Source organism: Panthera pardus, unplaced genomic scaffold, assembly GCF_024362965.1.
Source record: "Panthera pardus isolate Hobbes unplaced genomic scaffold, ASM2436296v1 HiC_scaffold_2, whole genome shotgun sequence".
NCBI lineage: Eukaryota > Metazoa > Chordata > Mammalia > Carnivora > Felidae > Panthera > Panthera pardus.
Genome location: NW_026526765.1, coordinates 49,084,117 through 49,101,579, shown reverse-complemented (window position 1 = coordinate 49,101,579; position 17,463 = coordinate 49,084,117). Strand labels below are relative to the sequence as shown.

General features: G+C 39.7%; 1 protein-coding gene across 6 annotated transcripts in view; it reads right to left on the bottom strand.

Annotated features, from left to right (window-relative positions):
* Positions 1-1,366: 1,366 nt before the first annotated feature.
* Positions 1,367-17,463, bottom strand: part of THG1L (tRNA-histidine guanylyltransferase 1 like) — a 29,451-nt gene continuing 13,354 nt past the window's right edge. Inside the window, exons 1-6 of one of the 6 annotated variants that reach the window (XM_019464546.2) lie at positions 8,249-8,467; positions 7,354-7,530; positions 6,210-6,379; positions 5,108-5,196; positions 3,867-3,974; positions 1,367-2,845 (exon numbers count right to left, since the gene is read on the bottom strand). In XM_019464546.2, coding sequence (XP_019320091.1) covers positions 2,684-2,845; positions 3,867-3,974; positions 5,108-5,196; positions 6,210-6,379; positions 7,354-7,530; positions 8,249-8,439 — 897 coding nt within the window. In that variant the 5' untranslated portion in view covers positions 8,440-8,467 and the 3' untranslated portion in view covers positions 1,367-2,683. Of the gene's footprint in view, positions 2,846-3,866; positions 3,975-5,107; positions 5,197-6,209; positions 6,380-7,353; positions 7,531-7,681; positions 8,051-8,248; positions 8,469-17,463 lie in introns of those variants that run through there. The other 5 variants (XM_019464549.2, XM_019464548.2, XM_019464547.2 and 2 more) reach the window with 5 other exon arrangements.

Below are 17,463 nucleotides of genomic sequence, written 5' to 3'. Positions count from 1 at the left end.
CATCATAGATTTTCTAAGCATCCCTTAGGCAAGTGGAGGAAACCAGGATCCAGCTCTTGGAGGAAAGGAAAATGGAAGATTTCCAAGACCCAGTTGTACTTATTTTATTACTTTTAATTTACATCCAAGTTGGTTAACATATAGTGTAATAATGATTTCAGGAATAGAATTTAGTGAGTCATGACTTATGTATAACACCCAGTGCTCATCCCAACAAGTGTCCTCCTTCATGCCCCTTGCCCATTTAGCCCATCCCCCACCCAAAACCCCTCCAGCAACCTTCAGTTTTTATAGCTTCTGTTCAGCAAAAACATTTTTGCTTTTTGCTATTAAATGATAGTCTAGGGGTGCCTGGGTGGCTCAGTGGGTTAAGTGTCAAATCTTGATTTCCACTCAGGTCATGATCTCACAGTGAGACCAAGTCCTGCTGTTAGCACAGAGCCTGCTTGGGATTTTCTCTCTACACATCCCCCACTCATGCTTGCTCTTTCAAAATATTCAAAAAATAAAATAAAGTGATAGTCTACACAGAAGGCCAGGTATTACCCTCTCATCCAGCACAGCCAAGGTGTTTCCAGTTACCTACAAGCCACACAAATCACTTTCCTAATTGCCACTTCCCTACCAAACTATCAACTAGTGTTAATTCTGTACTAGTTCTTTTTGTGTATGTCTTAACGTTTCTTTAAGCTATGCAAAGCCCAAGAGAATGCATTCTTTACCTTAGAGAACACAATAAAAATTAACATACAACTGTGAAATATATGCTGGAACAAATACGTGTGGCAACAAAGAAACACCATCACTACAGGTTAAGTTATGGCAAGAGTATGAAACATACATACCTTTGCTCAAAACTTCTGAGAACAAAAAACAAAGCTGTAAACTGCTGCTAATTCAACAAATGCTTGTCCCTCTGTCTTATGACAAAATTGAGCCTTTGTATCACATAACACCCACAGAAACCACATTTTTTTGGGTGGTTTTGTCCTGAAAGTTTGTACTTTAATGTCCACTTATCATGTACCATTGTTACATTCGCCAGTCCAGAGCTACATTACCTTATTGCCTGACTTGACCTATCACAGGATACCGACGGCCTTACAGCCCAAAGTGCCACAGATCACCCACCATAGGCATCAGAGGCCTTTGGGGTTAAAAATCAGATGAGCAAACCTCAAATCTTCATCGAGGCGTGCTGGAAGAAGAATGTAAAACAAGCATTCCAAGTAAATTTTTGTATGTAGAAGTCTGTGAACCACCACGGTGATGAAGGTATGTTTATCCTGGCTTATGTAAAGACATATATACAAAAGTTGAATTCATACACTGTATTTGTATGAGAAAAATAAGTGGAAACGTAGGCCAAGGGAGTTGAAACCTTTATTTTCTCAGAGATTTTTATCAATTACCAAACATGCACCATATTTCTTCCTGTGCAGTGAGTACATGAAGGGAAAAAAATGATTCCAACAGATGGAGTATCAATTAGCGGAGGATGAGACCAGCCGTTGCCTTCAAAAATACATTTTCTTCGTGGCTGTAAAGTCTGCGATGCAAGACCAGGCACTAAAATGTAGACTGCCTCTTAATTCCTACTAGAGCCAAATAATTTTCCTCTGAAATATGAAACCAGGACAGCAGGCAATGGGAGTTCTCTCACCACCTACCCCCACTTGAGGGGGACCCCTCGCTAGTGGTGGTTCTCGAAATTACTGCTGCTGTCCTCTGCTTTTCCTCCCCCGTCTGCAGCTGGAACTGACCCATCTGCAGCTGGAACTATTAGGTGTCCTCTGACACCTGCCACTTGTGACCCCAAGGGAAGTGCTAATTCAAATGCCAGTGTTCTGATTACATAGAGGCTACCTGAGAATCCTTTTCAGGAATCCAATAGGAAGGGGACTTTTAAAACTGAAGTATCTAGAAAAAATGGAGTAAATGCTTCTCCCTTCTTGTTCATTCATTCTCACACATTTTATTTCTTTCATGTATACACATAATTCCTTTTCTTTTTAGAAAGAGGTAAAAGTGGCCTTGGAAATACCCCTGGCAAGATGACGATCATGCTGACAACTCCACAAAATCAATCTATGGAATATTCATATAAAGACATCCAAACTACTACTCATTTGTTCAGCCAAAGGTGCCAACTTGGTAACTGGCACAAAGCGCTCATTCTCCCTGGAATTCCTGAATTCAGAGGCATCTGCAACCATCAACCCATTACTTATCTCCAGGTCAGAGTACACGGGTAAGAAAGGTGGCTTTAAAGGTCAGTGGATTCTGTAGTTAACAGGTGGCTGAGAGTAAAGTTTAGGTTCATCATCTACCATAGGTGGAAAGAGCTGGACACGTTTTTTAAGATTTATGCCACAATGTAAAAATGATTCATTCTGCAAAGCATAAAGTAGTTCTTGCTTTATAAAAATAGGACCACAATTTTTTTTTTTTTTAAATGCACTTCTACAGAAGGAACCATGTTCCAATACTGCAAAAAAAATGTTCTACTTAAAGCAGAACAAGATAACCACCCCCATACATCCCTTCTTTTCCTGGTCCCTTTCCAATCAGTCATGTTATTCCTGGCACACTGTTCTTGGTAGTAAGGATCCTAGGGCCACCTGCTGCCAGGAAACTTAGGGGTCTTGCATGGTTAAGCATGCCAGGACTGAAAAGCAAAGGATCAGCTGTCTTCATCTAGGATCTCTGGATGTTCCTTCCAGAAAGCATCCCCAATAATATCGCAATATAAAGGCACTGGCTTAATCCTGGTCCGAGTCACCGCCATCTTTTTTCCTTCTATTTCTGCTGGCAGCTTGACTTCTTTTGTTGTGACTTCACCCACCTACAGATAAAAGTTAAAATATTAACACTGTTAATTGAGTTTGGGAGAGTAGAGGGGGATATGCAGGAAGTTGACTTATATACTTCCAACAAATATTTGTCAGGTAGATACACAAATACATATCTCAACATACATGAATTTGTTTAAAAACTTTTAAAAAGTTGCTACATTCTGAAAGGAGGTCTTAGGAACAAAGGAGTAATTCCATGTTCCTTATTAAAAATAAATATAGAATTAAAGGTTTTTTGTTTTTGTTTTTGTTATTTTGCTTCTCTCATCTGCATGAAGAAGTATCCAAGTCTGTGCTAAAGAGCAAATGTGGTTTTAAAATACTAATAAGCTGAAGCTGCCAGTGGGGAGGACTAATTCTTAAGGTACCCCTTAACACCCGAAAACATTCATTAAAAAAAAAACAACTAAATGTAAGGAAATAAATTTAGAGAAGTCATTATGCTCAGAAGCTGGCACAGAGAGAAAATATTGGTAAAATTAAGAATTTAGGTAAAGGTACAGAATATTAAAGTATGAATATCTAGGGAATCTCAAGAACATTCTCCAAGTGGTAGAACGCTCATATACAATGTTTCCCTATGCCTCATATTATAGTTGTCATGGGACGGGTGGACCACTTAATGATATTACCCAGTGTGGAAGAAAGTATTTTTTAAATGTTATATGAATGCAAAAATCCTTCTGTCTGCAGTGTACTCTGTTATGGGGTTTTATTTGATTTGGAGAGCTTATGACAGGAAAATAAATGAAGTAATTCTAAAATCTGTGATTCTGCTTATAAAGAGAAATTCCAGACAACAAAGATCACTAACAAACTGACAAAATTAGTAGCACTGACTGACAAAAAAAGCATCCAAAATAATATATAGTATCTCATTTAAAAAAGATCTAATTCATGTTAATCAATGGAGTCACATCCTTATACATGTGGTAGGGGACACAAAGTTTGGGATGGGCACAGGCTCTCTTCTTTCTGACCTCCATTTTAATTTGGACACAACAGCATTACCTTCTGCCATATCAACACAGTCCCTTTCCTATACATCAGTGGCTCATTATTGTAGTTGATGTTGAATTCAGAAAACAAAATCTCATTCTTGTCTGCTGCAAGAGTTCCCTGAGAAAATAAAAAAGATATAAAAAGATTTTTATGTCTGCTCTCTGCCCTCACCCTACCTATCCATTCCACCCTCTATCTAAATTTCCACAAACAAAAAAGTGGAAGGGTTTTACCAAGTATCTTATAGATACTAATGAATTTCAATTCTAAGAGCAGTTTAAATCTTATTTAGATGTCTAAATTCATAAAACTGTCTTCTATAGCAAACAATTGGCTTCAAAAGTCATAACTGGGATGGGGTGACAGGAAAGAGTACTATTCTGTACTACGTAGTGTATGTTATCTTATTTGACCCTCATTACCATCTCCATTTTAGAGAGAACTCTGAAGCTTAGAAAGATTATATAAATTGCCTAAGGCCAAAAGCTGCTTTTATTCTTATAAGAATCAAAATCTAAACTCAGCTCTTCCAAACTCGGGATAGATCTACCAATATGCCAATTATTACTGCTATCTCTAAATCTTCACCATTACTGTTAATGACAAACATGTATTGTGTAATTATAATGTGCCAGGCATTATATTAAGAGCCATAACAACACATCACCTCATTCCAGTTAGTCATCCCACAAGTAGCACTGGTCATCTAATGATGAACGCCAGTGTTTATTATGGTTTCTGTGCTTCATGCCATTTAATTCTCACAATAAACCTATGCAGTGGGAACTGTTACTTCTTACATCTTACCTATAAAGAACTAAGGCAGAGAGGATAAAATTAAATAGAAGTCCCCGAGTACAATTATTTGACTTCCAAAGCCTATACTCTTAACAATACACGCACCCAGCAGGGAATGACAATGATAAAGATGCCAAGTGGGACTGATGAAAAAGAGCATGTGCCCTGTCTAAAGAAGGCGACCAATATGCAGCGCCAGCCACGCACTACCACGTGGGAATGTAGAGCCAGTGTCGCCAATTCCATTTTCTAGCTGAGGACACTAAGACTCAGGGAGAAGCAGTAACTCATCTGGGGTCACAGAATAAGCAGGTAGCAGAGCTGCTACTAGTAAGATCTTTATATCCTTTCAAACCAAAGCAGTAGAGAGCTTTAAAAGAATACAAAATGGCATGGGAGAGTGTACAGAAAACCAACCCCAGGTGAGTATTAATGCAGTTAAGACCTTATACCTGTAATCTCTCTTGGGCTTGTACTGGTGTTAGTCCAGACTGTTGTACAAGTGCCCAGAAAACTGTATTATAAAGATTATTGACGTGACCTGTGAGGAGAAAAGAGTAGCACTGTTTATACAGATATGATCTTTATGGAACACTCGTGTTTCAAAGAACAGTAGAACTCCACCTCTCTGGGGCACCTGCGTGATTCACTCAGTTAAGCATCTGACTTCGGCTCAGGTCTCACAGCTTGTGAGTTCGAGCCCCACATTGGGCTCTGTGCTGACAGCTCGGAGACTGGAGCCTGCTTCAGATTCTGTGTCTCCCTTTCTCTCTCTGCCCCTCCCCAACTCTCTCTCTCTGTCTCAAAAAATAAACATTAAAAAAAAAAATTAAAAAAAAAAAAAAAAAGAACTCCACCTCTCTCCTCGAAAGGAGAGAGGTCTCGGAGACATTTAGTGATTTACCCAGAACCATACACTGGGAAGATGGGGGGGAAGTGGTCAAGTATAAACAAACTTATTACCTAAAAGTTTTATTCTCTCATTTCACTTATGCTGTGTATAAACTGGTTAACTTACACATTAAACTTAGGAATACTTTCAAAGTTATTTTAGATTAATCCTAGCTCTTTTCCAGTTTTTCTGGGAAAATCAAGATACACCAAATAAGTAAGTCTCACAAACATGTCATCATAGTTGTGTAAGGCAGGAGTCACAATTCAAACACCCACTGAGGCCACCATGAACATAAATGCATAAAGCAGAGTAGGTGACCCATGGGGAACAAGAGAGAATGGTACAGTTTATGGCACATTGGCTTCTGTGTGTGTGTGTGTATATATATATAAAGGCAGCAGTCACTACATAGGTAATATCTAATACTAAGTGGGAATGTAGACCTAGTATTACCAGGTCTCCTAATTTTTCCCAAAAAAACTGGAAATCGGGAACATTTACATGAATCTCCCAATTTTTCAATTGTTTTCAACTAATTAAAAAAATACAAAACACTGCATTCTAAACAAAATACACATGTGCCAAACCTGTATCAAATCACCACCTCTAATATATGGAACTGGTGGTTTAACTACATCTGTTTATTTGGTTTCACTTACAATCTGCTTGCCGCCAACTGAGGTAGTCCTTTAAGGTCTGGTTGTTAGGATACACTATGACTCTTCCATCAAAGCCTGGGGGATACAGAAGGGGCTGGTCCTCAAAGTAATCTCGCCAATAAAACACATAGCTGGAGGCAAACTGGGAAGCCACATGAGTCATGAACTTACTTGCAGAAGTAAGGCACATTGGGTGGAGCAAGAAAAAAGAAAATACATGATATTAATTCAAAACCATGATAGAGCCTGTGTGTGCAACAGAGTGATTATACAAAGTGTCCAACAAGCCAAGAGATAAAATGTGCTGGGCCAAGAAAAACTAAGCAGCCCGCCTCTCTTTCCAGTCCAATAAGTAACTTACTAATACTGAATTTTTGTATGTAGGATGTTATGTGAATTTATGGTTCAAGAGGGTTTTTGTGTGTGTGTTTTTTTTTAGCCTTGGAAGGAAGAGAACCATTGTTTTTAAAAAGGCAATTCATATATGCTTTGTTTTCTGTGAGAGTTTCGATATATTGCCAAATGAAATATCAAATTTGTCTATTTTGAGATCCTTCTTAATTAAAAATTTAAGCAATATTGTAAAGCACATATAGGCTGTTCTTGGCTAAAGCCAACCTAGGAATTATTAATATTATTATATTCTAACGGTGTCTGTTTCTAGTCTTAATGTTCAGTGCCAGATCTATGTAGAAGCTAAGGTGATGAGGAATGAAGCAGAAAGAATCAGATAAAGAGGCTTATGTAATGCTCACATAAAAGATAAAAGTACAGGGGCGCCTGGGTGGCTCAGTCGGTTAAGCGGCCGACTTCAGCTCAGGTTATGATCTCACCGTCTGTGAGTTCGAGCCCCGCATCGGGCTCTGGGTTGATGGCTCAGAGCCTGGAGCCTGCTTCTGATTCTGTGTCTCCCTCTCTCTCTGACCCTCCCCCGTCCATGCTCTGACTCTCTCTGTCTCAAAAATAAATAAACGTTAAAAAAAAAAAAAAAAAAAAAAAAAAGATAAAAGTACAACAGTCTAAACAGGAAATATACATTCTGCAGTTGGAATATTCCATCTGCAGTCTGTAAGGCACCAATTAAAAAAAGCAAAAACCAAATGCTGACAGGAAATATTCTCAAGGAGCTAGGACATGGAATTACCTGGCTCTTCTTTTAAACCAATTGCTTTTCCGCTTGAACACAAAGCTGTACTCATCACTCTGTCCATATGCAATCACAATATCCTCCAGTTCTGTCATTACAGTCTGGGCACATTTGGTCATCAGGTGGAGAGCACGGCTGTCATTAGGTTTTGCAAAGTTGTGCTTCTCAGCAAACCTTTATAGAGGGAAAAGGGCATGAATGGAAGAGAGCTTACAACCTGACTTATTTAAGAAGTCTACTTTGTTCTCGCCCTGACCGAGAAAAAGGGGCATAATTGCTAAGTCTCCATTCCCTGTTCTGCGAAACGGAGATAAAGTATACTTACTTCACAGGACTGTTGTGAAGATTAGAGGGAGGTAACAAATATACTATGCCTGGCTCCTTGGAAATGCTCAACAAGTGATAAGAACCATTATTAAAATAATACTTTTAAGAATTACATTCCCATCTTTCTGTTACATTTCTTTTTTATTTTTCCTCCCGCGTATGGCTAGTTACTGATAATCAAAGAACATATAAAGTATTGCCCACAGCAAGACCTAAAAAGGTCTCTAAACAGTCTGCCTTCAAATATAACTAACTAAATAGCCGGGCAACTGGCTGAAGAGCTGAAATGCTGCACCGGGGACTGACTTTTTCCACCAGGGACTTGCTAACAGGTCTCAGCTCGAGGGCGCCGCAGGCCAGCTGCTCCTCACAAAAGCACTCGGCCTCAGTTTAACTACTCAGACCACGCCTTCAAGCACCTGGTAGCTAGCGCGTACGGTGAGGCTCAATGCCGCGCGCTCATTGGCTGTCACGTTACCCGGTAACCAAGAGCTGCCGCCACAATTGGCGTTCCATTCCCCGGAAGCCCTGGGGCACCTTGCTGCCTCAAACCAAACTCGCTCACCGATGGAAATTCCTGCCGTCCAGCCGCACCACCACCCAACAGTGGGCCAGGCAGGTGTCGTCAGCCTCGAAGTTCCGCACGTACTCGAACTTGCTCTTTGCCATGGCCGCCCCCAATTTCAAGCACCGTCTCAGAGTAACGGAAGTGACGGCCCAGCAGTCGCGAACTTTCACATTGCATGCGGACCACATTCGCCCCGCGGAAGGTGAAGGACCAAGAAAGCCTCGCCCCGGAAGTTCCTGTGTCTCTTAGTGGCCGCTCTAGCTGTAGTGGAGGTCCTCATCTCTCTCGCCTCTCCTTGTCGTTCTTAATCCACTTCCGGGCGTGTAAGAAGCGTTCGGTTGTACCTTTCGTACTGTACACGGTTGTCAGATTTTTCTCCTCTGTCATGCAGCAAGTCACTCTCACGAAGTGAGATTTTGTAAAAATTTTCTTTCTGACCAAGTTTGAAGGTTTAGTTGTGATTTTTTTTCTTTCTAAATAGCATTTATTAACTTGCAGAAAATGTGGGATATACCGGAAAATATAAGAAAATACTTCCTATTTCCCCTCTCCCTTCAAAGCATTGTGAATGGTTTCTTCCAGTCACTTTTCTTTGTATTTGTATTTGTACACAGGGAACACACAAAATTGTAATCATACACCTATGTGATTTTTGTATTTTCCACTTAAACCTTGAGCATTTTCCAATGTCATCAAATATTCCAAAGGGTGATTTTAAAAAGAAAAATAGGCTTTTATTCTGACACATGGGCCTACTAAATTAATTTACTCAACTTTTGCACGAAGACCCAACCTTTAATTTCTTTTTGCTGGTAGATAATAGTAACATTAAACCCTAATATTTTTTTATGATGCTTTATGATTTATAAAGCTCTTTTGAATTCAGTACTTATTTTTTTATCCTCAAGAAAAATTTTCAAGTAATATAAAAGAATATATGATGAAGTCTCTCACTGACTCCTAACTCTATACTTCAGACAATGGCTGTTGCTAGTTACTTGTATATCCATCCAGGAGTAGATAGAAACATATATCTACATCTGTATCTAAATCTCTCAAACTGTTTGAAGGCAACATGAAGAAAGGAAGGATGTGAATGTCATGAATTTATGCCCTGGCTCTGCCACAGATGGACTATGTGACCTAACATAAGTTACTTTTTTTCTCAGATTTCCCCTTTGTTAAGAGAAGACACCAATTCTTCCCTTGCTACCCTCTAAAGTTATTGTGTGAGCATTAGAGAACATGATGGCTAGCATTTGTGGTATGGATGTACAGACACACTGGTATAATAATATTCCAAGGTGATGTTAATTTGCAACCAAGATCAGGAAGCACTTAGAGGAACAGGTTAAAACACACCAGGAGGAAATAGACAAACTCACAATGTAGAATCTTATATAAGATTACTGACCTGACTTCTTAAAAATGTAAGTTTCATGAAGAATAAAAAAAGAAAAAATGAAAGGAAGGAAGGATGGGAAAAGGTAGGACACTGTTTCAGAATGAAACAGATGTAAGAAACATAAAAACAAAATACAATGTGAAAATCTGGAATGTATACTGGCCCCAAAAATATTAAAGGTAGTTCTAAATCCACTGGGAAAACATGCAGTTAAAAACAGCTCTAGATTTCAGTGGTTTACAAACAAACATTTATTTCTTGCTCAAGTCACTCATAGGTTTCTGGCTTGGCTACTGCTGTGCTCCAGGCAGATGTTCTGATTTACGTGTCTTCTTATTTCAAAACTCAGTCAATGATTCAAAAGGCTTTTGCACCATAGAGGAACATCTTGCTGCTCACATTATGTTTGCTAAAGCAGCATAACGACGGAGTCAAGTGCAAAGATTGCAGGGCAGGGATGTATTATCTTCCCACAGGGAACAGAAAAGTGAATAATTTTGAACAATAATGCAATCTACTGGAACTGTTCATTAGTTGATGTTAGGGAATTATTGTTAATTTTAGTGGCACAATAATGGTAGTGTGCTTAGGCAGGAGAATAACTTTATTTTTAGTTTTTAAATTTATTTTTAAAATTTACATCCAAGTTAATTAGCATATAGTGCAACAATGATTTCAGGAGTATTTTCCTTAATGCCCCTTACCCATTTAGCCCATCCCCCCTCCCACAACCCCTCCAGCAACCCTCAGTTTGTTCTCCATATTTAGGAGTCTCTTCTGTTTTGTCCCTCTCCCTGTTTTTATATTATTTATGCTTCCTTTCCCTTATGTTCATCTGTTTTGTATCTTAAAGTCCTCATATGAGTAAACTCATGTGGTATTTGTCTTTCTCTGACAGATGAATTTCACTTAACATAATACCCTCTAGTTCTATCCACATAGTTGCAAATGGCAAGATTTCATTCTTTTTGATGGCTGAGTAATACTCCATTGTATATGTACGTATGTATATATATGTGTGTGTGTGTGTGTGTGTGTGTGTGTGTGTGTGTATACATATATATATACATATATATATCCATTCATCCATCGATGGACATTTGGGCTCTTTCCATACGTTGACTATTGTTGATAGCACTGTTATGAACATTGGGGTGCATGTGTCCCTTTGAAACAGCATACCTGTATCCCTTGGATAAATACCTAGTAGTGCAGTTGCTGGGTTGTAGGGTAGTTCTATTTTTAATTTTTTGAGGAACCAGCAGGAGAATAACTTTAATCTTAGAGGATATCTGAAGAAAAAGTGGCAAAATATTAACATTTACTGAATCTAGGTGTAGTCATATGGGTATTTATTATATTATTTTTTCTATTTTTCTACATGTTATGTGTTGTATCACCCAAAAAGATATGTTGAAGTACTAACCCAAGATACAGTGATGTAACTTTATTTGGAAATAGGGTCTTTGCAGATATAATCAATTAGGATGAGGTCACTAGGGTGGGGCCTTAATCCAATATGACTAGTGCCCATATGAAAAGAGAAAACAGAGGCACACAGAGGAAGACCACCAAGTAGAGAAGAAGCCAGAGATTTGAGTGATGCATCTATAAGCCAAGGAAGGCAAAGGATTGCCAGCCATCATCAGAAGCTAGGAGAGAGGTGTGGAAATGGGTGCCATCATTATTCCCATTTTAAAGATGTGGAAATTGAGTAGAGAGAGGTCCAGTAATTTGCCTAAGGTCACAGATCCAACAGGTGGTGATGCAAGAATTCCAAACTAGGGGTGCCTGACTGGCTCAGTTGGAGGGCATGCAACTCTTGATCATGAGGTTATGAGTTCAAATCCCACATTCGGCAAAAAGTGCACACACACACACACACACACACAAAGAATTCGAACCAAGCATTTTAACTACAAAGCCCATGTTTTTAGCTACTCCTCAGTATTATCTCCCCTTCTCTCTCTCTCTGTCTTCATTCACCAGCTTTACAATAGTTTCTGCCTGTGTCAACCCGGCAGAAATCAACCAATTCAGTACTTCACTGAGTCTTCAAATCAAAAGGTACATGAACATCCAATCCCTTAATTCTCAAACATAATTTATTCATATACAGCCTTTGTGAATTTTGTCATTCCCATATACTACCTTAGTTAGAAATATTTTTCTTTATGCCAATTCTCTTCATTTTAAATCTTTTTATTGGAAATGAACATACACGTGCAAAAGTACACAAAACATGATGTAACCAGTACTCAGTCAAGAAAGAGAACATTGTCAGTTGCCAGGAATCCATATCAATTATTATTACCTCTCCTTTCCAGAGCTAATGGCCTTCTTAACATCTATAACTTTTTTATGTTCATTTTTTAAAGTTATCTCTCTGCCCAACATGGGGCTCAAATTCACAATCCCAAGATGAAGAGTTGCATGTTCTACTGACAGGCAGCCAGGCACCCAGTTATGTTTGTTTTTGGACATTACATAAATGAAATCTTGCAGTACATATTCTTTGGCATCTGGTCTCTTTGGATCAACATTATGTTTGGAAGATTCAACCAAGTTGCAGAGTGTAACTGTAGTTCATTTATCTTCATTCTTCCATAGTATCCGATTGTATAACTATACCAGTTTACCCACGGTATTATTGAATAGATATTTATATTGCTTCCATTTTGGGAGTGATTATGAAAAACACTACTCTGAACATTCTTGTACATGTCTTTTTGTGTACACATGCCTGAATTGGGTATATACCTAAGACTAGAATTTCTGTGTCATGGAGAATGCATCTGTTCACTTTTGGTCGATAATGTCATACTTTTTCCAAAGTGTTTTTACCAATTTCCATTTCTCCAAATAGTATGTGACTTGCTCCATATCCTCACCAACACTTGATATTGTTAGTTTTCAAAAAGATTATGCTGCATCATTCTAACTTATATGTAGTAGATCTTTCAAGGAGTATATTTCCATGATGATTAACAATGTTTAACATTTTTTCTTACACTTATTGGCCACCTGGATATCCTTTATTGTAAAGTATGTGTTCAAGTCTTTTGCACAGTTTTTCACTCACTAATACTTCAATTAAGTATTTGAAAGAGAAATTATCTGAAAGAGAAATTCTGTCATTACCATAAATGGAAAATTAGCATCACATGTCAACAATAGAGGGTGACAATATATTAAGATAAATGCAATTCCAGGATAATGCTCATGCTTTGTGGTAGGATTTTTTGTTTTCTTTTTCATTTTGCCAACAACGAAAAGGAAGCACTGAACATTGCCAGACATTCTCAAAGTCATTCACGAAGCTAGTTGCAAAACTTGATTTGATTCAGAGTTCCCTTTCCCTTCCAATGACTGATAAAAACCTGGAGAAGAAGGGATAGGTCAAAAGCCATAACAACTCTCCTGAGGTCTCCCCCAGGTTTATCAGTTAACACCAGGGACCATTCATTAAATATCTACTCTGTGCCAGGTCCTATGGTCATATATTAGTCACATTGCTTTGGCTATCTGATTTATTCTGCACAGTTGTTCATTGAGGGTGGGTTTTCCAGCGTTGGTGTGTGGCTTCTACCCTTGATAGCTGGAGCTCCAGCCATTATATCTATGTTCCAGGAAGGAAGAAGGACAAACGGGAAGATAGCAAAGCTCACACCTCCAAACCAAATCACGTCTCTTTATCAGGTTTTTACTAAAGCTGCACAACTTCTGCGTATATATTTTGAGCCTTCCTCATCTGCAGTGGAGTCTGGGAAATGTAGTTCTTTTAGCTGGGCACTTGGCCATCTCCAATAATATAGGATCTTTCTTTCTTTTCAAAAAAGAAGGGAGAATGCTATTGCACGGGCAACTGGAAGTTTCTGCCACAAAAGCCACTAGGGGTTATAAAGGGGTAGCCTAACAGGCCCTGCACCCTGAACTCTAACTCCCAGCCTGCTCCCCCTACCTCCCTCAGCCACTTTATAAAAAAAAAAAAAAAAAAATCAGGGCACCTCAGTGACTCAGTTCAGTGTCTGAATCTTGATTTTGGCTCAGGTCATGATCTCAGAGTTGTGGGATCCAGCCTCACATCTGGAGTCTCAGGTCTGGGAGAGGAGCCGGGGGGGGGAGGGGGGGGGAAGAGGGAGGAGGGGGAGGAGGGGAAGGAGGAAGAAGAGGAAGAGGAAAATGAGGGAGGAGGAGGAGGAAAAAAAGAAGGAGGAGGAGGAGGATGAGAAGAAGAAGAGAAAGAGGAAGAGGAAGAGGAGAGGAAAGAGAGGGCAAGGGGGAGGGGGCAAGCGGGAGGAGGGAGAGATGGGTGAGGAGGGGAGAAGGAGAGGAAGAGGAAGAGGAAGAAGGAGGTGGAGAAGAGGAAGAAGGAGAAGGAGAAGGCAGAGAAAGAAAAAAAAAAAAGAGACAGATGATTGGTTGGAAATTCCAGGGGAGATGTTACATTCTTCCCTCCCCATACTTCCCTCCACCACCTGCCTTGAGTTCCCCCACTTCCCATCCCCAGAATAGGTGGGGGAACTCGAAGCAGGGGGTGGAGGGAAGTATGGGGAGGGAAGTTGGGGGAGGCTTCAAAGGCAGGCAAGAAAGGAGTACTAGTTCTTTACTTACCAGCTGGGGACCTGAAGAATTCTCCTGATACTATCACTGTAGCAGGATATCAGGAGAGTTACTTGGAGGTCCTGATAAGTATCCCTCTCTTGCTCCCCTTGAGTTTTGGGTATATGTGAATGTAGAGACCAGTGACTACACCATATTTGGAGGTTTCTGGAGCAGATTAGGCCAGTGTATGAGAAGGATCAGCAATGAGGTATGCCTGAAAAAATGACAGAGATACCTCACTGCAGTCCCCCTCAGCCTTTGTGTGTGTGTGTGTTGGGGGGGGGGTCATCATCATCACTGGTTCCATAAGAAGCAGCTCAGAGGTTGGGGTAAAGGGGGGACAGGAACTGGGAATTGCCTTGAGCCCAATGGGCAAGTAAAAGTCATCCCTCCTATAGAGGGTCTGAAGACAGAAAGAGCTGGAAGGACCAAGAGGAGCTATGTGTTCCTCTCTAAGGATCCTTGGAAGATCATCCTGGTGCTAAAAATGGCCCCAGGATAACCATGCACCATGCCAATGTAGGAAGAGAGAAGACTTCCCACCACAAGGTGGAAGGTCAACTATGTAAAAAGGCCTCTGCTTTGCCTACACCCCAACCCAGCCCTCAAAGGGAATTAAATTTTGAAAAGAGGAGGGTGATGCAGAGGATCTCAGAACAAGATTGTGGCTCCCACCTCCATTCCAGGTTGTTGGAGTGGGACCAGAATGAAAGAGCAGGGTCTTCCACTCTAAGCCCCTTCAGTAATAAGTATGGCCTGTACTGGGAGTGGGGTGGTGGGGGCACTTGTCACAAAAAGACAAATACTGTATGATTCTGGAAACTCAGTGAGGTACGTAGTCAAGTTCATACAGAAAATAGAATGATTGTTGCTAGGGAATAAAGGGAGTGGGGTAAAGGGAGTTATTGTTTAATGGATATAGGATTTCAATTTTGTAAGATGAAAAGAGTTTGGAGATTGGTTGCACAACAGTGTGAATGTATTTAACACTACTGAGCTGTACACTTAAAATGTTAAGGTGGTAAATTTTATGTTATGCATATTTTGCCACAATTAAAAAAACCTAAAATCTTGCACACAACAGATATTTGTAACCTAACTGGACAATGATTTCTATTTTTAAAAATTTCTATTACTTAGCAGATCACTTATCACTGAAGCTGACGAAATAAAAATAATTACCTTTGGTGTGGAAGTCATATTCCAATTTTTCTTCCCTAATGCTGACTCATTTCATTTGTACTAAGAGCTACATTATGTAAATGAAATTCAGGGTGGAAGGGGGTAAGAAGAAGGAATAATTTGTCTCTAAAGTCTCCTTTTCTGTTCTAAACCATTCTAATCAAATTTCTGGCTGGGAGTAATGTATACACTTCCAGGAATAGACTGCCTAGCTCTATCATGGTTTTGAGGCAGATAAAAATATCACTACATACCAGGATTTACATGGGTGTAAAGTTTAGAACTATTATTCTAGAATAAATTCATGATTACCAGGGCCTTGAAATTGCTATAATATATTTGCTCTGTATTTTGATATGTAGCTTACATAGGTCAGAGTGAATGGATTTTATTTTAAATAGTCATCAATTATGTCTTTAAATGGACATGTTTTGTCAACTACCTCGTCTTTCTCTACTTAGTAGAAGTTCCAGAAGTCATGAGGATCTGGTCACTGGAGGGCTTAGAAAAAGACATTAGGAAAACAGAAAGGGGGAATTAGATGTATGTTTCCTACTCCACTTGACCTTGTTACCACTTAATCCCACAAATTTACTCATTCATTAAACTAGTATTTCTTAATTTCCTACCATGTACCATGTTCACTGGGATGCAACAGCAAACAATACAGCTATGGTGCCTACACAATGGAGTTCACAGCAAGTTGAGGAAGACAGACCTTAAACAAAGAGTTTCACAAGTAACTGTTGGACTACATTGTGTTCAGTGTTGTGAAACACATTGAAGGCCCTGCCCTGACTGGGCAGCTGAGCATGGTCCATGAAGTTTTATCTGAGGAAGCAATATTTAAATTATGACCTGAATAATGAGATAAAAAGACAGCTTGCTTCATATGTTCCTGGAATTGTGGAATTGTTGAATTTAATGTTGAATAAACATTTTGCCAAAAGATTTTGCTTGTATAACATTTTGGAAAAGAATCCAGAGTAATATGAGTTTCCATACCATGGATCAGCCATTTAAAAAACACATACTGGACACCTAAAATGTGTAAGGGCACTGGGCAAGGATATAATAAATAACAACAACAACAACAACAACAGTAATTTTAAAAAAATGCTTTCTAAGTGTAAGAAACTTAAGAGTCTCCAAACCATAGTCTCATACATTATTCTATTTTTGCCCTTTCAATGAGTCTGTGGGAGGCAGAACAATAATTCTCTCCATAAAAAAGGAAACCAACTTTGTGGGAACTGTTTAAATGATTTGTCCAATGTGTCATGGCTTCCAGAACCAGGATTAGAACCCAGTCCTTCTTTTTTAAAAATTTTTTTTTAATGTTTACTTATTTTTGAGAGAGAGAGAATACAAGCAGGGGAGGGGCAGAGAAAGAGGGAGACACAGAATCTGAAGCAGGCTCCAGGCTCTGAGCTGTCGCACAGAGCCTGATGTGGGGCTCGAACCCACAAACTGTGAGATCATGACCTGAGCCGAAGTCAGACACTTAACTGACTGAGCCACCCAGGTGCCCCCTTAACTGACTGAGCCACCCAGGCGCCCCCTAGAACTCAGTCCTTCCAATGCCAAGTCTAAGTATTTTCCACTCTACCACCTTGCTTTGCTATGTTTTAAAGGAACAAACTATATAGCTGTTGTTTTTGCCTGCCCAGCATCCCTCTGTCTTATGGCAATGGCATCCCAACGGTCTTTCCCCCACCAGACCATTTGGTTTATGTGGAGAATACCCTATCTGACATTTGTTCCAGGGTAAGCACATGGTCAAGACCATGCTAGTGTCTCAGTGTGAGTTAGAAAAAGGCCCCCTCTCCTGCAGACATAGTTGTGCACCGGGCAGAGGTTTGGTAAGTGTTCTCCACACTGGATTTAAACCTTTGCTTGTCCTCTCTGTAGTGACCAACCTGCACAAATATGATGACCTCACCAATAACTGAGACGTTACCAGTAAGGTTCAAAGATGTGCACCTAACCTAAGCCAGGTCATTGAGACAGTCTGACATTC